Source organism: Saimiri boliviensis, chromosome 21, assembly GCF_048565385.1.
Source record: "Saimiri boliviensis isolate mSaiBol1 chromosome 21, mSaiBol1.pri, whole genome shotgun sequence".
NCBI lineage: Eukaryota > Metazoa > Chordata > Mammalia > Primates > Cebidae > Saimiri > Saimiri boliviensis.
In genome coordinates, this window is record NC_133469.1 from 23,263,938 (window position 1) to 23,286,007 (window position 22,070).

The 22,070-nt window shown below is 54.2% G+C and overlaps 1 protein-coding gene across 6 annotated transcripts in view; it reads right to left on the reverse strand.

Moving 5' to 3' along the window:
• Positions 1 to 22,070, reverse strand: part of TANGO2 (transport and golgi organization 2 homolog) — a 42,639-nt gene that overhangs the window by 7,269 nt on the left and 13,300 nt on the right. For 2 of the 6 annotated variants that reach the window (XM_039462497.2, XM_074391262.1), the window contains exons 2-6: positions 20,874 to 20,968; positions 11,071 to 11,159; positions 6,210 to 6,329; positions 5,211 to 5,325; positions 2,778 to 2,848 (exon numbers count right to left, since the gene is read on the reverse strand). In XM_039462497.2, the coding sequence (XP_039318431.1) occupies positions 2,778 to 2,848; positions 5,211 to 5,325; positions 6,210 to 6,329; positions 11,071 to 11,159; positions 20,874 to 20,929 (451 nt within the window). In that variant the 5' untranslated portion in view covers positions 20,930 to 20,968. Of the gene's footprint in view, positions 1 to 2,777; positions 2,849 to 5,210; positions 5,326 to 6,209; positions 6,330 to 11,070; positions 11,160 to 20,873; positions 20,969 to 22,070 lie in introns of those variants that run through there. The other 4 variants (XM_074391263.1, XM_074391264.1, XM_039462498.2 and 1 more) reach the window with 4 other exon arrangements.

Here is a 22,070-nt window from a genome sequence, read left to right on the forward strand (position 1 = left end):
GTTACATGTATGTTTTTGCCTATTGCACAAGTTCTCAGGTCCCGTCAAAAATATGTATGGCTTGGCCGGGCGCGGTGGCTCAAGCCTGTAATCCCAGCACTTTGGGAGGCCGAGGCGGGTGGATCACGAGGTCGAGAGATCGAGACCTTCCTGGTCAACATGGTGAAACCCCGTCTCTACTAAAAATACAAAAAATTAGCTGGGCATGGTGGTGTGTGCCTGTAATCCCAGCTACTCAGGAGGCTGAGGCAGGAGAATTGCCTGAACCCAGGAGGTGGAGGTTGCGGTGAGCCGAGGTCGCGCCATTGCACTCCAGCCTGGGTAACAAGAGTGAAACTCCGTCTCAAAAAAAAAAAAAAAAAAAATATGTATGGCTTTTCCCCAAATCTGCTGAATATGTATGACTCTATTGTGTGATAAAGGCTTTGGGAGGCATAAACTCAAACTACCCTTCCCCTCCTCAGAGAGCACCTCAGTCCATGCCCGAGACTCTCTCTTCCGGGTTTGCAAACTGATATGGTGAATAAAGCTCTCTTTCTATTATCTAGCCATGCTGGTGGGCTTTTGCATGACAACACTAAGTGAAAAAAGGCAGTCCCCTAAACTAGATATTATAGGAGTCCCTTTATACAAAATGTCCAGAATAGGCAAATCCATAGAGAGCGGATTGAAGGTTTCAGGGGCTACAGAGACAGGGAACAGGGAGTGCCTGCTGCTGGGTATGGCTCTCTTTGGGGATCAAGAAAAGGTCCTGGAATTAGGTAGTGATGATGGTTGCTCAACTCTGTGAATGAACCAAAACCTACTGAATGATACGTTTTAAATGGGTGAACTGTGCTGCTAGTCAGTCGTATCTCAATAAAGCTGTTATAAAACAAAAAAAAATAAAGGCAACGTGGACCAGGTGGGACAGGATCAGGGATGAGACAGGATGTAGTCAGAGATAATTTCTCCAAAACCACCGAGCAAAAAATAAGCATCTCCGACCACTGAGATCTCAGCCTCTGAGAACCAAGGGTGTCACGGGGATGGTTACGGCGACTACCCTAGAGGCCGCTGGGCCAATGTTCAGCTTGAGGGGGTGGGAGGGAGTCTCTGATGCTTTTGCACCTTTTAGTTTCCAGTTCTCTCCTGGGCAGTCACAGGCTCAGGGTGGCCCGAGTCTACTGCCACAGACCCACCTCGCCGCAGATTTCAACCCCAGGACCCTGACTCACAGGGAGGCAGGTAGAAGAGCAGGTGCCAGCTGAGACAGCCAGAACAATCCTTTGGAAGCTCAGGACCTTCTGGGGCCATGTCCCTGCCTTGCTGGCAGCATCTGTGTCTGTGCCACTGCCCAGTTCTTAGGAGCTCAGCTGGGCCACCCACTGTTGTATCGAAGGTAGGGAGGGGAAGGCCAGGGTCACAGAGGGTGGCTGAAGGACGAGCTCCAGGTGGAGCGGAGGGCACCAGCTGGTATGCACAGGGGCAGTGGGTAGGACACACTGGGAGCCACCCTCCGGGCCAGGCAGATGCCACCTCTGAGGATCTCAAGTAGCCCAGGTGTCCAGGCCTGGGCACCACCCCAGCAAATGGGGTACAGGGCCCATCTGTGGACCAGACATCACTGGGCAGATGTGAGAAGCTGTGATGATAAGCCCGCCAGCACCATCAGTCCCCCTAGGACACAGGTGGGGTGGGGCCACTCAGCTGTCCCGAGGACTGCTTACCACCTCCCTCAGGCACCTCCAGGGACACTTGGGGCTTCAGACCCACCACATGCACCCAGTGGGAAGGTGTGCACCTGTGACCTGCAACCTCACTTGGTGATTTGTGCCAAATGCAAAAGGAAGTCTATGTGATGCAGGCACAGAGCTGCAGACGAACGCCTCCTCACAGAAGGGTGTGGGTGACACCAAGGGCACTGACACTCTCCCCAGGTGCTGGATACCCTGTGTGGGTCAGCAGCTTGGGCAGAGGGACCAGAGTGGGCATCTAAGGCACACAGTTCCATGATGCCACCAGTGGGGAGTGCCTGCGGGCAGCAGCAGGTATGGGAGTGAGCAAGCCCTGGGCCCTGGAGCCCAGGCTCTGGTCCCTACAGTTTTGTGCACCCAGGGCAAATGCCATTTCCCAGGAGTGCTGCTTTGTTCTGGCACCAGACCTGGGACAAGATGCAGACCTCCCTCCCACAACATGGCTACAGAGCGGGGCAGTGTGACACATTCTGTCCAGGTTGGGGCATTGGCAGAGGAAGCTTCCAGGAAATCACAGCACCCGAGGAGGGGGGAGAGAAAGGGCACGTAGCAGAAGGCACAGCCTGGGCAGTGGCGTAGAGCCAGGGCTGGAGGGCCCAGACATGGAGTATGACCTGGCACAGGGGAGCTCAAGGCCCTGAGGACAGGGACCGGGGAGCAGACCAGGGACCGGGTGCAAGAGATGTGTGTCTGTGCAGGGCTGCAGTGGGGTGTGTATGTGTACGTCAGGGAGCAAGAACCCCGGGTGGTGATGGTCCCAGAGGTGCTGAGAAGGGACGGGCACAGGCACCCTGGGATGGCACAGGGGGTGAGACTGGGGGTGGGCTGCAGGGCTGTGGTGGGAAGCCCAGAACAGGGGCGCATCTCGCTCAGCAGGAAAGCCCCATGGGGGGAGAGTGCAGACTGAGGTCCCTACAGACCACAAGGCCCCTAAGTCATCCTAGGAGAGTAATATGACAAGGGCCTGGTCTCTAAAAAGCACAGGGGTGACCTCTGCATAGAACAACCCCCTACCTCATCAGGCTCCCAGGACAGGCTCACCTGGAGTCAAAACGATGGGATCAGGCTCCCCTCGGTTCCCATAGTAGCAAATGACGTCTCCCTTTGCTGTGCTGCAGACCAAGGGGAGAGAGTGTCAGACGGCAGCCACGGGGCGTCCTGCCCCTGACACCGCCTGGCCATCTCACAGCCCTGCTCCTGGAGGTTGGCGATGCACACAGTAGCCCACTGTGGCCAGGCCAAGGGCTTGCAGGACCCAGCCCCTCGGGCACATGGCAGGCAGGGTCATAGAGGCCCTAGCTCTTGTCCAGCAACACGGGTATGTTCCCGGCTCACTTCAGGGCCCACTATCCAGGGAGGCAAAGCATCTAAAAGGCCCTCCTGTCTTGCCGAATGCCCGATAGCATAGATACACAGAGGCTGCCCATCCCTATGGGCACCTGCGGGGCTGAGCCCCATCCCCACTTCCCCAGCCCCTCCATCAGCACCCCCACCACAGCTCATCTCTGAGTGTTTCCAGACAGGTGGCCCCAGTGTGGCCCCAGGGAGAAGGAGGCTTCCAAAGAAAGCGCCCAAGACCACCTCTTCCTACTCTCATTTGCTAAGTGTACACTTTAAAATAGTTAGGGACAGTTGAGCTGGGCATAGTGGCTCACGCCTATAGTCCCAGCTACTCTGGAGGCTGAGGAGAGAGGACTGCTTGAGGCCAGGAGTTTGAAGCCAGACTGAGCAACATAGCAAGACCTCATCTCTACAAAATAAATTTTTAAAAAAAGAAAATAGTTTAAAATGCTCCCCAGCTGAAAATATTCCAATCCTCAATACCATAAGTCTTCCAGAACTTGGAATGCCTTTTTTGCAAAGTGAAGAGGGTCTCTTTGAGGCCTGCGAGATGCCTTCCCAGGCCGGATGCTGGGCATGAAGCCTTGGGCCTTCAAGATGAACAGATACAGAGAAAGGGCAGGGCGTGGTACCTTCCTCCCAGAACTGCTGTCCACCAGGTGGGACCCGCCTTCCCTCTACCCGCCAGTAGGCTTCAGGGGCCCCCAGTCTACGTTCACGTTCCATTCCCGTATTTTCTCACCATGGCCTTTGGCAACTTTCCCAAGATGCTTGGTTTATAATTTCAGAGACTATTTGCAGGCAGAAAGCTCCTCTGGGCTTTCTCTGTAAGGACCTATAAAACTGGATGCCTGTGTCAGGGCTGCTAGCACAGGCCAGGCGAAGGGCGGGCCTCACCGGGAATAGCTGTGGCCATGATAAGCCTCTCTCTTCCAGGCCTTGGCTTCCTCACTGGCACCCACCTGTGGGGCTACTCACTGGTCTCTGATGCCCCCGGCCCTCCAGCCTCGGCCCTGGCACCAGCTTCTGCCTGACCTATGGTATGCTCTCCTGTCCACTGCCTGCATCCTCAGGCAAGGTGCAGGAGGCTGACCCTCACTCTACAGCCTTTGGAGCCGGCAAGTTGCACAGGCTCCCACCCCCTGACCACAGGAACCCATGCACCTGCTCAGGGCATGGCACCCTTGGCACCCCACTGGCACACAGCTGCAAAGCGCCAAGTCCTGCTGGTGTCACAGCCACAGGTCCACTGTCCTGAGGCTGAGTCAGACCCACATGGAACTGCTGACTGGACAAAGTGGTTCCTGAGCATGGGGGCGTGCAGAGAGCACAGGGGCTCTGCCTCCTGGAGTCACAAAGCCATGGGCGGGAAGAAGGGCTCCGGGCAGCAAGTGGCCCGTGCCAGCCCTCAGCCCTCCACCTAGGGGATGCCGGAAATCTCTCAGCCTCCACAGCAAGTGCACAGACCCATGTGGGGCAGGGCTGGGCACACCACACACAAGGGATGCTCAAGGAACAGCAGGCCCGGAGCTCAGGAGCCAGGAAAGAGGCCCACGGACCTGCCCTTGTGGAAGGAGGTAGTTTCAGGGCCCGCCACGGTGTGCCAACAGCTTCCGGTTTGACTGTCCTGGCAGAAGGCCCCAGACTAACCGCACTTGCCAAGTTTTGGGGTATTGGAGCGGGAGGAGGACAGAAGGGACGAATGCTCGCTTCACGGAAGGGCAAAACACACAAAACCTCTGCAGTTCCCGTGGCCACATCAACGGGAGCGTCCCTGGGAGCACAGCATCCCAGCCACTCCAGGCCAGGTGCCAGGGGCTGCTCTGCACACCCTGCCCATCGGAGGGGGACACCCAGCCAGGGCCACTCTGTGCAGCTGCCCTTCTCAGCCTCGGCTTTCTCCAGGGAGCCAGCAGCCCTCACGCCATCACAGGAAGCCTTGGGCTTCACCCCCAAGTCCCCAAGTCGGTACATCTGTAACAGGCTCTATCCTAAGAATGTCTGCCAAGTCACCAGGAACAATGTCCCTGGAGAGGCTGCCACAGCCCAGTAGAACCCAGCTTCCTGATGAGCCTGAGGTCTGCCCCAGAGGCAGTGCTGGGCAGGGCCGCCAGCCCCCTCCCGCAGACCCACCTCAGGTCGGCGGCTATGAGGTTGAAGCCATTGTACAGATGGCCCTCCACAGAGACCTTCTTCAGGTAGGACAAGCTGTCCACATCAGTGGTCAGAAAGTGGGTGACAAGTTCACCTGTGGGCAGGGGACAGATGCCGTGTCCAAGGCTGCAAGGATGTGCTCTTCTCCTAGGAACACTGATGTGGGGCCCCCTGGGGAGGATGCAGGAAGATGAGGGTCCCACTGGAGCTCTGGCCTGTCATGACTGCCACAAGAGTCAGCCACACCTCATCAGCCTGGCTGCCACTCAGGTCGGCCCTGAAAACTGCTCATTTTATTAAAAATATTTTCCCCACTGTGTCTTCCGGTGGAAATCCAGCATGAAGTAAACACCTTTCAGTGACACAGCAGTCAGTGACACTGAGTGACACACAGTGAGGGTGACAGAGGAGAGTGCTCCCTGAGAGGAGTAACAGTGCTGTGTGGGTCAGGTGGGAGTGGGCTCCCGGCTGTGACGCCAGAGGGCCAGGGCATGGGAAATGGGGACGCTCCCCTCCTCACTCTTCCCGTCTCTGCCATGTAGCCCTGCAGCACACCTCAGTGGCAGCAGTGGTATGCTTGAGGAAGCCCCCCACCTGCCACAGGGCCCAGCTTTCCCCCTTCCTGTCCCTACCCTTACCTGGGCCCTTCCCTGCGTAACCTGGCCCTGCCCCATGGTACCTCAGCCCTGCCCAATCCCACACCCATACACCTTGGCACTTCTTACCCTGGCCCCCCCCGCAACCCCGCCCCACCATATATTGGCCAGTCCTATAGTCCCTTGGCCCCACCCCATCTCACCCTGTCTCACCTCGGCCCCACCCCACCCCGTCTCACCTGGGCCCGCCCCACCCCACCCCGTCTCATCTAGGCCCGCCCCACCCCACCCTGTCTCGCCTCGGCCCCACCCCACCCCACCCTGTCTCACCTAGGCCCACCCCACCCACTGTCTCACCTCAGCCCCACCCCACCCACCGTACCTCGTCCTCGGGCCTGCCGGTCCAGCTGTGGCTGCAGGTAGTTGGTGAGTGCTGCCAGCTTGCCACGTGTGCTGATGCCCAGCCATGTGCCTCCTTCCCTGCCTTCCTCCATGTCCAGTCCTGTGGCAGATGACAGTGTTACCACCACTGATGCCACCCGTTCCAGTCCCCCAGCTGGTCCCCAGCACCAGGAGACACATACTTGGCCCAGCCCCTGCCTCAAACTCCTCAAGGACATTGGACATGCAGCTTGGCCTAGCAGCCCTGGCTGCAGAACGGTGGCTGGAACTCTTCAAAGCCAGGCAGCCCCTGGGGCTCACGGGTCGGGCCAGTGAGATCCCTGCCCTGAAGGACAACAATGGCACCAACCACACCCATCCCAGAGACACCTGCAGAACACACCCTCCTACTTGGGCCAGGGTCGAGGCTGAGGGGCAGCGCTAGGCTCCAACCGCAGGAATGGGGTGCAGGGATGCTGGCTGTCCTCACCCAGCAGGAAGCACCAGGCCCAAAGGGCAGACCCTTCACTAGGAGCCCAGCACACACCCAGGGCCTTCACCCTGACCAACTCGTCTGCAGGGCAAAGGCCACTGCTAGTGCCACATGCTTGGAGAGTCCCTGAAAACCAGAGAAGGACTCCTTCTTACACCAGGGGATCACATTACCCAAAGATTGCGGCAAAAAAGGTTCTTGTTAAGATGTTATTATTTTATTTTATTTTTTATTTTTTTGAGATAAGGTCTCACTCTGTCACTCAGGCTGGAGTTCTGTGGTGATCAAACAGCTCACTGCAACCTTCACCTCCCAGGCTCAAGCAATCCTCCCACCTCAGCTCCCCAAGTAGCTGGGACCACAGGCATGTGCCACCACACCCAGCTAATTTTTGCATTTTTTTGTATAGACAATGTCTCGCTGTGTTGCCAGGGCTGGTCTCAAACTCCTGGAGTCAAGCGATCCTCCCATCTCAGCCTCTCAAAGTGCTGGGATTATAGGGGTGAGCCACTGCACTGGCTAAGATGTTATTTTTGTAATAATAATCAATTATAACAGAAAAAGAAAATAAGTAAAGATCAAAAATAAATGAATTGTATTTGCAGCCAACAGGATCACATATGAAGAAAACCCAAAAGGAAGAGCAAAACCAATGTCTTAGAACTAATAAGTAAATGCTAGCAAGAACTGGAAAATGAAAATTTAAGTATGCCATTTACAACATTTAAAAATCCTTAGCATAGCCGGGCGCGGTGGCTCAAGCCTGTAATCCCAGCACTTTGGGAGGCCAAGGCGGGTGGATCACGAGGTCAAGAGATCAAGACCATCCTGGTCAACATGGTGAAACCCCGTTTCTACTAAAAATACAAAAATTTAGCTGGGCATGGTGGCGTGTGCCTGTAATCCCAGCTACTCAGGAGGCTGAGGCAGGAGAACTGCCTGAACCCAGGAGGCGGAGGTTGCGGTGAGCCGAGATCGCGCCATTGCACTCCAGCCTGGGTACCAAGAGCGAAACTCTGTCTCAAAAAAAAAAAAAAAAGAAAGAAAATGAGGCCGGGCATAGTGGCTCACACCTGTAATCCCAGCACTTTGGGAGGCCGAGGCCGGTGGATCATGAGATCAAGAGATCGAGACCATCCTAGTCAACATGGTGAAACCCCGTCTCTACTAAAAATACAAAATATTAGCTGGGCATGGTGGCGCCTGCCTGTAATCCCAGCTACTGAGGCAGAAGAATTGCTTGAACCCAGGAGGGGGAGGTTGCGGTGAGCTGAGATGGCGCCATTGCACTCCAGCCTGGGTAACAACAGTGAAACTCCGTCTCAAAAAAAAAGAAAAGAAAATGAGTAGGCAATACATTTCTCTAATAAAAGACTCACATCCAGAATGGATAAGTAACTCTTACAAACAAATAATTAAAACATGAACAAAACTTCCAAATTTGCCCAAGCAACAAGGATCAGACTTACCCTCCTGCATAAAACAACCAAGAAAATAAAACACATGAAACAATGGTGTATTAGTCCCTTCTCACGCTCCTATAAGGGCATACCTGAGACTGGGTAATTTATAAAGGAAAGAGGTTTAATTCACTCATTGTTCACTGTGGCTGAGGAGGCCTCAGGAAACTCACAATCATGGTGGAAGGGGAAGCAAACGTGTCCTTCTTTACACGGTAGCAGGAAGGAGAAATGTCAAGCAAAGCAGAAAAAGCCTCTTATAAAACCATCAGATCTCATGAGAACTCACTCGCTATCATGAGAACAGCAGGATGAGAGTAACCGCCCCATGATTCAGTTACCTCCCACGGGGTCTCTCCTCGGCCATGAGGGGACTATGGGAAGTACAATTCAAGATGAGATTTGGGTGGGGACACAGCCAAACCGTATCAAATGAGTTTTACAATAAAGGATCTGAGAGACAGGAAACAAAGTGAGCCCACAATTAGAGAGACTCCAGGGCCTATCCCAGGGAATGGAGGGACCAGGCCAAGCTCAGCAGCCTCCCTGAGCCAAGAAGACGGGCTTAGTGTTTGGGGAAACTGAGGTAGCCAGTGTTCATGGGTGCCATAGTTTGGATGTTTGTCCCCCAGACCTCATGTTAAAATCTTATCCCCAGGCCAGGGGCGGTGGCTCACACTTGTAATCCCAGCATTTAGGAGGCAGAGGCGGGTGGATCATGAGGTCAGGAGTTTGAGACCAGTGATCTGGAGGCACTGAGAAAAGTATACAGCGAGCATCATGGAGGTGGGGAACAAGGGCAAGTGAACTAATACATGTGTGTAACTGGAGGGAGAGAGGGAGAGAGAAGACAGAAAAACTACTTGAAGAAGTAATGGCCAAATTTTTATGAATTTAATGATTTGCTTTTTTTTTTTTTTTTTTTTAAACAGGGTCTGCTCTGTCACCCAGGCTGGAGTATGGTGGCTCAATCTCAGTTCACTGCAGCTTTTATCTCCCAGGCTCAGGTGATTCTCCCACCTCAGCCTCACGAGTAGCTGGGACAACAGGCATGTGCCACCACACCTGGCTAATTTTTTTTTTTTTTTTTGTAGAGACAAGGTCTCACTATGTTACCCAGGCTGGTCTCAAGCTCGTGGCCTCCAGGGATCCTCCTGCCTCGGCCTCCCAAAGTGCTGAGATTATAGGCGTGAGCCACCACACCAGGGTGATTTCATTTCTAACAAGTTCTCAAGTAATGCTGGTGCTACAGGCCCAAGGACCACACGTGGAGAACCACTGTCCTAAACTTTTGCACACAATCTGGTGATGCCAGAGAGTGAGAGGACGTGGGCCTTAGTGATAGGGCCACCCTGACACTTGGCAGGAGCCTGTGCCCATCCGTGCAGCAGCTGCCATCACCAAATCACCACGGGGTGAACAATTCCACAAGACTGGAGCTCCTGGGCTTGGCGCTAATTCAGATGCAGCTGACAGACCTGGGTGCCAGGGAGGGATGGTGGCCAGGAGGGCACAATAATAGTCAAGGAGCCAGAGGAGGGTAACCCTCTGAACCACCATATCTTCATCTACAAAAAACGCTCCAGTTCCCAAGGACACCAGTCCCATGCCTTCACCCACCTGTCCTGATCAGCCCTGCACCCACTGCAGCATCCAATCCTGGCAGACCTAGGACCGCCCTGCCTCAGTCTCCCTGCTCCTGTCCTCCTCCCACATGACGCCACCCAGCCTCAGCAGCATTCTCACAGCACCGCCAGGCCACAGGCTACATAGAAGTACTTCTGTCAAAACCCCACAGCTGAGTTTTTATTTGACTGATTGATGGAATGAGACAGGGTCTTGCTCTGGCACCCAGGCTGGAATGCAGTGGCACAATCTCAGCTCACTGAAACCTCTACTTTTCAAGCTGGCAATTCTCCAGCCTCAGCCTCCTGAGTAGCTGGGGCCACAGGCACACACACCACCATGCCTGGCTAATTTTTGTAACTTTTTGTAGAGACAGAGTTTTGCCATGTTGCACAGACTGGTCTTGAACTCCTGGGCTCAGGCAACCCTCCTGCCTCAGCCTCCCAAAGTGTTGGGCTCATACCTGCAATCCCAACACCTGCCCTCCTAGCCCTGGAGGACAGCACAGGGCACACACAGCCTCCCTGGGCCCACAGAGTCACACATCTGGACCGAGTGGGCACCCTGGAACATGCCAGGCTGCCTTGCGCCCACTTGGCACCTGGCACACAGGCAGAGAAACCCGTGGCCCTGCCAGCTGTCTCTGCACACCTTCTAGGTAGACTCCCGCCACCCCACGGACAGGAAATGCTTCCAGTCCAAAAGGACTTCAGTGAGGCTGGTATCTTTGGAGGGGAGGGCCTGGCTCTCACCCCCACTGCTGCCCTATGAGTACACCTCGTGCAACACAGGCGTGGGGCAGGTGACAGGGCTTCAGCACCAGCTCCCCAGACTCAGCCCAGCCATCCCTGGAGCAAGGGATCACACACACACATAAACACAGGCACGCACACGCATGCATACACATGCATGCACACACTCACATGACTGGGTTGCTTCACAAAGTGACCGAATGTGGATCTGTACATCACACAAATCCACACTCACGCCCTCAGCCAAAAGGAGGAATCCAAATAAAACCAACCGATCCTTTCGCATGATGAGGCCCCCCATGTAGACCCATGGCACGGGAAGCCACTCAGACAGTGTCGGGTGGGCAGCTCTGGCGACACCCAGTACTGGGGCTGGCCACCCCCATGCTGGCCCCGACCCCAAACCCCCTCGGTTCCACCTCTACACCCTGCCATCACACTGGAAAGCAGCACCACTCGGTGAGGGTCACTGGGGCCACGCCGGGGCTGGGGAAGCACAAGGCGCACCACCGAGCACGCAGGAAGACTCACCGCTGAGGATCTCATTGTTGCTCCCCCAGAAATCAGCTAATTTGGAGGGTCGGCTGTAGAATTCGTCCCTGTTGGCTGCCAAGATGAGCCTACAAGAGGAAAGCACCGCTGACGGCCTCAGATGGAAATGAGCGAGCCAGCTCTTTTTCTCTCCCCACACACAAAACTGGCCTCAGTGGCAGTAAGGGCCAGTCTCAGAGAGGACAAGAAGCTGGCAGTCCCGCCACGCCTGCACAGGAGGAAGGAGCACAGTGGCTCCAGGTGAGCTCCCAGGAACCTGCGGCCAGGACTGCATTCGGAGCCTTGCCTGGGAAAACAGGCAGATCCTAGGCAGAGACACACATCCACACCCTCAATGGCGGGGGACGGGTTTACCAGGCCCTAAGGGGCTGGCACCAAGCATGCCTGTGAGCCCAGGCTGGAGGGTGCAGGGCTGTTCCTCCTGTCCATCTGTCCCCAGCCCTGGGAACACCCACAACAAACTCTCGGGATTCTGGAAGTGTGAGCTCGAGGACAGACTGAACAGCACAGCATGTGGGCCTCCAAGGGCTGCTCTGTTCTGCATCTTTCGGAGTTCATTTCTGGGGTTGCGGGGAGGGGATGGGAACTTCTCTGTTTTACAAGTATTTCGCATTATGAATCAAACAAATATTTCTTTTGCAATTAGGAGAGACATCTAAACTTGAAACGCCCTGGCCTTAAGGAAAAAAAACTGAGTTTCAAGTCCCAGTTTGGACACTGGAAGAACACAAATAAGGACATAGTGGTGACTGAGTGGAAGGAGTCAGTTCCTGCAACGTCCATGAGACCTGAGGGTCTAAGAAGTGATGGTTGGGCCAGGCACAGTGGATGACACCTGTAATCCCAGTAGTTTGGGAGACCAAAGTAGGATGATCACTTGAGCCTAGGAATTTGAGACCAGCCTGGGCAACAAAGTGAGACCCCTACCTCTACAAAAAAAAAAAAAAAATTAGACATGGTGGTGCATCCCTGTGGTCGCAGCTATTTAGCAGGCTGAGGCAGCAGGATTGTTTGAGCCCAGGGGTTTGAGGCTATAGTGAGCTATCACTGCACCACGGCACTACAGCCTGGGGAACGGAAAAGCTGTATCTCCTAAAAAAATAAAAAAATAAAACAAACGATGGCTGAAGACCCCCTGAGCATCTGTGCCATGGAGAGGCAGCTCCAAGGAACAGGGCCCAGCTGTCCTGCCACCACACTGTGGGTCTGAAACCAAGGTGCAGTGGTTAGATCCTGACAAGTGTCTAAAAATAATTTCCGTATCAATCACTGCACATCCATTTCACAAAACATTTGCTCCTGATGCAATGGGAAATAACAGACATTCATACCATTGAGAGTGCAACGGGTGCTTGCACCCACCACTCATGCCCTTGGAGGTGTTCATGCCTGGGTGCACACGTGTGCCCCCCACTCAGCACCTGCCCCCGAAGCTTCCTGTCTGCAGAACTGGGGAAAGGCTTTTGGTTGTTGCCAGGGACTATGCCATGCCCTAGAACCCTTGGGGTCTGCCATGGAAGCCTCGCCACCTTCAGGGTGCCCCATTCAGCCTGCTCTGATGCCCAGCTGGCCCCAGGGCTGCACCAGGTCTCGGGGATGTGCTGCCTGGGGTAGCAGGAGGTGGTCTCTGACCCTGATATGAGCCTCAGCCTTTCACAGAACCATCCTTTGTACCCCTAAATGCCATATTTCAACCCAGACCTGGTCCAAGTCTCCATGTCGCTTCTGGGCAGAGGTACCCCCCAACCTCCGCAGCAGCGATGGCAGCCAAGTCCACCTTTCCTGGGCTGGATAGTGCCAGTACAAGGCAGTGTACCTGCCCTAGACCTGCACGAGCCACTCCTGTAGAAGGTGCCCATTGGTTGTGGCCTGGCCAGCAGGCAGAAAGGAGAACACCACAGTCCCTGAGTGCTATGGTGGGGATGCGCCAGGGTCTGGGATGAGAGCTCCTCCACCCCAGGGGTGGGGTCAAGCTCCATGTGGTTCCGCTCAGCATTCTCTCTTAAATACCTTCCTCCCGGCCAGGCACAGTGGCTCACACCTGTAGTCCCAGCACTTTGGGAGGCCAAGGCAGGCGGATCACGATGTCAGGAGATCGAGACCAACCTGGCCAATATGGTGAAACCCCGTCTCTACTAAAAATACGAAAAAATTAGCTGGGTGTGGTGGTGCAAGCCTGTAGTCCCAGCTACTCGGGAGGCTGAGGCAGGAGAATTGCTTGAACCCAGGAGGCGGAGATTGCAGTGAGCCGAGATTGCACCACTGCCCCATAGCCTGGGTGACAGTGCAAGACTCCAGCTCAAAAAAAAAAAAAAAAAAAAAAAAAACCCTTCCTCCCCTGCTCCCACATTCCAGAGCAGTTGAACAGGAGCCCGGGGAGCCAGGGACACCTAAGCCCAGTCCAACCCCAAGCCAGGCTGGTGCTGTTGGCTTTGGGTGCTGATTCTGACATAATGCTCTCACAAGGGGAAAATAAAGGGAGGAAAGTCAGAAGAAAAGCTGAGTGAGCAGGGACTTCTGTCCTAAGATACTCAGCTGTCTGTTTTTAAATAAGGAGCAATCATGTATGTTTGCCTAATAACTCAGGAACATTAATTACCAGGTTATTTTTGTCCCAGCAGTCACTGTTGAGCTGAATTGCTGGTGGTTTGCCAAGGATTTCATCGAATACAAAATTCAGGGATGAGCCAGGGTGCTGAGTACCCAGATTGAGCCCCAAAGGGAGGAGAAGTAGCTCTCTCAGTCATCCCTGGTGAGGTTGCACATGAATAGCAGCCTATCTGCACCCCACGTCCGGAGAGACAGGGATGCTCCTACCATGGCAAGGTCCCCAAGGATGGAAAATCACCCTGGCTTTATTTTGTTCCAATAACTAAAACCACTAATTATTCATCACCACTTGACACTCACGCTGCTGCGGGGTGAGCGTGTGCACCGTCTGGGGGCATGAGTATGTACATCATCTCAGGGGGCGAGTGTGTTCTGCTGCAGGGTGAGTGTGTGCACCATCTAGGGCACAGTTTGGTGACAGGTAGGTAGGAGGTACTCTGGCCTGAGATCCAGTGATCAAACCCTCAGTGGTGACCCCACGGAAGCTGCCCATGTGGTAACAACTTATCCTGTAGCCACTTCAGGCTGGAGCCAGCAATGGGCATCACAAGGGGCTGTCACAGGCAGCTTTTTTTTTTTTTTGAGATGGAGTCTCACTCTATCACCCAGGCTGGAGTGCAGTGGTGCTATCTCCTCAGCTCACTGCAACCTCTGCCTCCCAGGCTCAAGCGATTCTCTTGCCTCAGCCTCCATAGTAGCTGGGATTACAGGCGTGCACCACCACGCCAGGCTAACTTTTATATTTTTAGTAGAGATGGGTTTTCACTATGTTGGTGATGCTGGTCTTGAACTCCTCACCTCAAGTGATCCTCCCACCTCAGCCTCCCAAAGTGCTGGGATTATAGGTGTGAGCCACTGCACCTGGCCGTAAAACAAGTAGTTTTGAAAGAGACAGGGTGACATGATGGAGTGACTGTGTTATCTTGCTGTGGTGTTTTGGTTTTCTGCGATGGGTATCAAATTACCAAACACTGCGGCCTAGGCCGGGCCTGGTGGCTCATGCCTGTAATCCCAGCATTTTGAAAGGCTGAGGTAAGAGTATCGCTAGGGCCCGGGAGTTCGAGATCACCCTGGACAACATAGTGAGACCATGTCTTTACCAAAAAAATAAATAAATAAATTAGCCAGGCACGTATGGTGTAGCCCCAATTACTCAGGCATGCTGAGGGAGGATCGCTTGAACTGGGGAGTTTGAAGCTACGGTAAACTATAATTGTATCACTATACTATCGCCCAGGCAACAGAGAGAGATCCTGTCTCAAAAATAATAATATACTCCATTGGGGGGAAGTTAAAAAAAAAGTAAAAAATAAAAAATAAAATAAAATAAAAGCGCAGTGGCTTAAAGCAGCCCACTTTTTTTTTTTTTTTTTTTTTTTTTGAGACGGAGTTTCGCTCTTGTTACCCAGGCTGGAGTACAATGGCGCGATCTCGGCTCACCGCAACCTCCGCCTCCTGAGCAGCCCACTTTTTACGCAGTCCACAGGTGAGGAGCCCGGCCCAGCCTCACTGAGTACCTGCACAAGGCCTCCTGAAGTGCTGCAGACATGCTGGCAGGGGCTCTGCAGAAGCCCCTGTGCCCCAGCCTGAAGCATGCCCTTCCCCCGGCTGGACACCCCACAGCTAGAGCAGATGCAACCACCAGAGGTGCCTCACACCCTCCCACGAAGTCAGGAAAACACAGTGCACGTTTGCTCAGTCACCCGGAGGTGGCATACTTCATCCCTGGCTTAGGCCTTCGGAAAATAGTCCAGAGAAATGCCGAGACCAACTGGACACACGGGCTCTGGGAGAAAGCACGAGAGGCCACGTCAACCCTCCTCTCTCCACTCAGGGAGTCGGGTGGCACTGACCAGAACCTGCAGGCCGGCTGTCAAACTTCCCCCCCCCAGAGATGTGAGCACCCGGGGCGGGTTGAGTCTCTTTGGCAGCCTGCAGGAAGCCACCCTGAAACCCACACGGAGCCGGCCGGCTCTCCCGAGTGCTAATTTCCTAGAGCTGCTGTAACCAAGCACCACAGAGTAGGCAGTGGCAACAACGGACATCAATGTCTCACAGCATTGGAGACTGGAGGTCCAAGATCAAAGCATCAGTAGGGCTGGCTCCTTCTGAGGGCTTCTCGGTATGCAGAGGACCGTTTCTATTTCTGTACACACACTAGCTTCCCCTGTGTGCATCTGTGTCACCTATCATATTGATTAGGGCCTATCCACCTGACCTCGTTTTGCCTTAATCATTTTTTAATTTTTATTTATTTATTTTTTTGAGACAGAGTTTCGCTCTTGTTACCCAGGCTGGAGTGCAATGGCGCAATCTCAGCTCACCGCAACCTCCGCCTCCTGGGTTCAGGCAATTCTCCTGCCTCAGCCTCCTGAGTAGCTGGGATTACAGGCACGCGCCACCATGCCCAGCTAATTTTTTTGTATTTTTAGTAGAGACGGGGTTTCACCATGTTGACCGGGATGGTCTCGATCTCTCGACCTCGTGATCCACCCGCCTCGGCCTCCCAAAGTGCTGGGATTACAGGCTTGAGCCACTGCGCCCGGCCTCTGCCTTAATCATTTTTTAAAAGAGTCATTGCCTAGCTCTGTCACCCAGGCTGGAGTGCAGTGGCGTGATCATAGCTCAGGCAGCCTTGAACTTCTCTGGCTTCAAGCAATCATCCTGCCTTAGCCTCCCAAGGTGCTAGGATTAAAGGCATGAGCCGCCGCACTCAGCCATCCTTCATCACTTCTTTAAAGGCTCCGCCTCTAAATGCAGTGACATTCTTAGGCACCAGCAGTTAGGACTTCAACATGGGCATTTGCGGAAGACATGGCTTAGCTCACAACGCACTGTGACTGTGGACAGCCCAGGCCGGGGTTCTGGCCTCTCACTGGTTCTGCCTCATGGGAACGGACTCAAAGGGACTGTCCTCCCACCTCCCTGAGCACCAGCTGTGACAGCCACAGTGTACACCCTAGGGACAAGGCCTGGCAGTTTTCACCCTGGGTAAGTTACTTTTGCCTGTTTCCCAGTTAGCCGACTAGGAAATGGCAGGAGGGAAACGGTGAGTGAAGGAGCGTCCCAGGGGCTCGGGCTGACCTGAGGTCAGGGTGACCTGGGAGGTGCTGTGAGGACGTGGAGGCCTGGGGTGTGGCCCTGCTGGCTAGAGTCAGTGGAAGCAGAGCCTCTCCCAGCAACGTCCAGGCAGGCAGAGCTGTTCCGTGGATGAGCCTCTGAGTCCCAGCTCCCAGGCCCGAGGGGACTGGCTGGTGGAAAACTACAGCCACTAAAACCAAGCCTCAGGCCACCCCCAGGTATGCAACCGAGAGCAGCAGAGGTTCTGGCTGAGTGCAGCAGAAGGCAGCCAGGGCCCAGCCACAGCCTGGTGCGTGCCCAGGAGCGAGAACGCTGGTGAGCGGCTCCTTCCTGCTGCCTATGGGCGTGCTGTTTGCTCACTGCTGTCTTCTTCCTTCTCCCCAGTTTTACTCTATGTGCAGGCGGTCAGAGGTAACTTTGGAAACACAGCATCAGGTGAGGCTGTGGCTAAATCTGGAACTAATAGAACGCAGCCAGTGACAGCTTCAGGGGCCACTGGGCTATGTCTCTTTATTTGGGAACTTCTTTGCTGGTCAGATAGAAATACGGTTGCTTGGCTGGCACATGGGAGTTTAAGTGAGCATAGAAGGCTGAGTAGGAAAGCTGAGGAGCCAAAGGCTAGACCGTGACAGTTACGGATATATTGCATCTCAGCTCCAAATTCACCCTGCATCACCTGCTTTGTGATAATGGGGCTGAACATTGGCTGGTTCCACGTTAAGTTTTGTCAGAAGAGGGCGATGGAGAGATACTGGAGGAGGAAGGCTTCTTTCCCAGCTCCTGCATCCTTATCCTTTCTTTCTTTTTTTTTTTTTTTTGAGACTGAGATTCGCTCGTTACCCAGGCTGGAGTGCAATGGCGCGATCTCGGCTCACCGCAACCTCCGCCTCCTGGGTTCAGGCAATTCTCCTGCCTCAGCCTCCTGAGTAGCTGGGATTACAGGCACGTGCCACCATGCCCAGCTAATTTTTTGTATTTTTAGTAGAGACGGGGTTTCACCATGTTGGCCAGGATGGTCTCGATCTCTTGACCTCGTGATCCACACGCCTCAGCCTCCCAAAGTGCTGGGATTACAGGTGTGAGCCACCACGCCCGGCCTCCTGCATCCTTTCTCAGGAGGCTTCTGCAACAAGTGAGGCTCTCCCAGCTCTTGAGTGCACAACAGCCAGCACCCAGAAGTCAGCACCTTCCCCTAGCAGCCACCCTGTGACAGCTACCAGGCACCCTAGAAGGCAAATTTCCAGGAAGCCTTGCCAGCGTGGCACCCCAGGGATTTCTAGGACATCCAGATGGCCATGGTGTGCCCTTTCCAGCAAGGTCTGGATCTTAGCTGCGGGTGGAAGAGGGAGCTCTGCCCTGGGCACTCCAGCTCAGCCCTGGAGACAGTGGCTGGTCCTCACCCTGCTATTCCCACATTCTTTTTTTTTTTTTTTTTTGAGACGGAGTTTTGCTCTTGTTACCCAGACTGGAGTGCAATGGCGCGATCTCGGCTCACTGCAACCTCCGCCTCCTGGGTTTAAGCCATTCTCCTGCCTCAGCCTCCTGAGTAGCTGGGATTACAGGCATGTGCCACCATGCTCAGCTAATTTTTTGTATTTTTTTTAGTAGAGACTGGGTTTCACCATGTTGACCAGGATGGTCTCGATCTCTCGACCTTGTGATCCACCCGCCTCGGCCTCCCAAAGTGCTGGGATTACAGGCTTGAGCCACCGCGCCCGGCTCCCACATTCTTTACAGTTCTGCTCACTCACGAGCCACCCCCACACGACTCCAGCCCCTGTGGCAGTCAGTGGTTCTTAACATTACCTCCACTTACCCTGTAGCATGCTGTCTGCCACCTGGACCCTGGCCTGGCCCTGCCATTGCCAAACTGCAAAAAGGGAAAACCCCAGACACACCTCCTTCCCTATTCTCTGGCCTGAAATGACTTCATTCAGTCTTGAAGTCAGGCAGCATGGTGTCTACGCAACTTTGCAGTGACTCGAATCTGAGACCCTCTTGAAATGGTTCAAATCAAAATATAGATTTTAAAATGATGAAATCTTCCCGAGCAATTCCATTAGAGAGTGGTTTCAAGTTTCCTTTTGGGTGTGGGTTCCATCGCTGCCTCATTCTCCATGTGAATAAATGCTGGGGTGTTCTGGGGAATGGAGGTGTGGCCATCCTGAGTCCAGGGTCAGGGGCGGACCCCAGCCTTGGTTTGCTGTCTCTTCTGGCTGGTCCCCAGCATCCCCTCCTCCCCATGTCTTTCTTCCTCAGCTCAGGACTCATATACAGACCTCAGGCTGGCCACCACCACAACTCAGCAGCACCTGTGACCTGCCAGCCCAAGCTGGCTCTTGCTGACACTGGCCCAGTTCTGCTGCCTGACCCCCACCTAAAGCCCATAGAACTGCAGCCCACCTGAACACGTCATTCTTCTGTCCTACCTGCATAGCTGCCTCCTGCCGGTCACGATGGCCAAGGGGAGACCTATGTTAATTCTAGCTAAATAATTCTAAGTTCGCTTGTCTCAGAGTACACTGACGTTTATACACCAAACTAAACTATACTATTGGTGCAGCTAATGAGAAATCAAGCGGCTACAGGAGGCCTAACGTAAAGACCATCCGAGGGCACAGTAACACCAGGGGACACTTCAGGGTGGTTTCAGAGCGGGCAATACTGCTCTGGGCCCACGAATGCCTTCTCAACATGGAGACTGCATGAGGGCCTCGTAAGGAGGGCTTACGCAAAAAGATCTCGGAGAAGGGAGGCGACCTCTGCTCACAAGATCCGGGAGGGTCTTTGCAGATGGGAGCTGGCAAGGAGGAGAAAAGCCTTGCAGGGCAGAGATCAGGGAACACCCTAGGCTCTGCCTGGGTTCTCAGAATAAGGAGCGATTTTTTTTTTTTTTTTTTTTGAGACGGAGTTTCGCTCTTGTTACCCAGGCTGGAGTGCAATGGCGCGATCTCGGCTCACCGCAACCTCTGCCTCCTGGGTTCAGGCAATTCTCCTGCCTCAGCCTCCTGAGTAGCTGGGATTACAGGCACACGCCACCATGCCCAGCTAATTTTTTGTATTTTTAGTAGAGACGGGGTTTCACCATGTTGACCAGGATGGTCTCGATCTCTCGACCTCGTGATCCACCCGCCTCGGCCTCCCAAAGTGCTGGGATTACAGGCTTGAGCCACCACGCCCGGCATAAGGAGCGATTTTAATTGCTCTACGTCCCTTGACGCATTGGGAGTGGTCAGACTGGGTAATGCAGCCACACCCTGACAACAATTGGTGATAAACTCAGAGTACTAGCTTGGCGTGTCTTAGAAGGATCTCAAGTGTTCTCCCTGAAGGCTATCTTTTTTTTTTTTTTTTTTTTTTGAGACAGAGTTTTCGCTCCTGTTACCCAGGCTGGAGTGCAATGGCACGATCTTGGCTCACCGCAACCTCCGCCTCCTGGGTTCAGGCGATTCTCCTGCCTCAGCCTCCTGAGTAGCTGGGATTACAGACACGCACCACCATGCCCAGCTAATTTTTTGTATTTTTAGTAGAGACGGGGTTTCACCAAGTTGACCAGGATGGTCTCGATCCCTTGACCTCGTGATCCACCCGCCTCGGCCTCCCAAAGTGCTGGGATTACAGGCTTGAGCCACCGCACCCGGCGTCCCTGAAGGCTATCTTACCCAACTCCTTGACCCTCTCCTTCCATGCCCGTAGGATCAATGAGATTATGCACATAATCAAAGTGTTTGGAGCCCAGAGCTAGGGGCCAACAGGGTGAATTCTACTCTTGTGTCTCTGTCTTTATTTCCTTTTCTCAATCTCTCGCCACGCCAGGACGAACAGCACCCATGTACGGGGCTGGGGCTGGTACCCAACACCTTCTGTGGCCGAGTCTTCACATCTTTGTACATCAGTTAGAGTCCCCACCCCGAGAGGCATTCTGACAGCATCCCACACTGAGTGACCCTGTCCGGGAGGGCAGTGCCAGGCCTGTGCAGCCCCAGCCTGACCCACACATCTTCCCACGTACAGCAGCCCAAGTGGCAGGAGACCTGGCTGGGCACCTGGGACCCTGCAAGGCGCAGCAGACGCAGAGTGAAGGGGGTTACCTGTACGCATTTTTTGAAACAGGGCGAGGATCAAACTTAAAGAAGATGATGCACATGGTGGTGCAGGGCAGCTCTGCTCACACGGGTCGCGAGGTCTGTGGGGAGAAGGAAAACGCTGAGTTGAGTGGATGGCAGACAGCAGGGCCACCGTCCAATCCTGCAGCAAGCCGGAACAAAACCACGTCTGTGTTGCCTGCAGCGCTTGCCGGGTGTCGGGGAACTGCATGCTGGACACCACACCGCTGGCCTGTGCCACACAAACACCTCCCAAACCCCCACGCTCATCGGCACTGGCCAGACTCTCTCCACCACCCGCAAGGCTCAGGGGCCCAGGCCAGAACTACCTCCCACATCTGAACACCAGCCCTGAACAGAAGCATCCCCTCAGCACCGTGGCACTCTCGGGGCGTGGATACACCAAGCTGGGGGGTCCTGAGTGGGCCCCAGGGGGCAGCAGCAGAGACGGCAGGAGCCACATTGTGAAAAACAAACTTACCCATCCAAGCCTAAAGAATGGACTGAGAGACCCAGAGAAGAGAAAGTGAGACTTTCAATGACAGTCTTGCAAGATCATGTGTCCTACAGGCAGGCACACCCAGTTTTAATAAGCAATTTCTCCCCTAGTGTGCAGGTCCCTCCCTGGTTCCTCACAGGCTGAGTACCATGGGGTCACAGTCTTCCCGGACGTCGCCTGTTGATTGTTGCGAAGGGGCTTCGGGTGTTTCTTTTTCAGGGTTGTTTTGCCGTATATTGCTGCAGCCCACAGTGCACTGCAATCCTAGTTAGCTCAGAGGCTTTTTAAGTATTTAACTTACCACCTAAGTAGCAGGGTAGGCTGATACGAACAGACAAAACGAGCTATTTTGCACGCTAGTAAACTTTCATCTTAAACTAAACTTTGGTTTGGGTGAAGGCAACTACATGGGGGAAAATGGGGGAAAGAGGAAGGCCGATAAGCACGCATGGGCTGTCCAAGCAGGGGCCTAGTAGATCCTGTTTCTTCTGTAGTTTGCTCACCTAAGCCCATTTAAGACATTTTGTCCAGGCCAGGCCCAGTGGCTCAAGCCTGTAATCCCAGCACTTTGGGAGGCCGAGGCGGGTGGATCACGAGGTCGAGAGATCGAGACCATCCTGGTCAACATGGTGAAACCCCGTCTCTACTAAAAATACAAAACATTAGCTGGGCGTGGTGGCGCG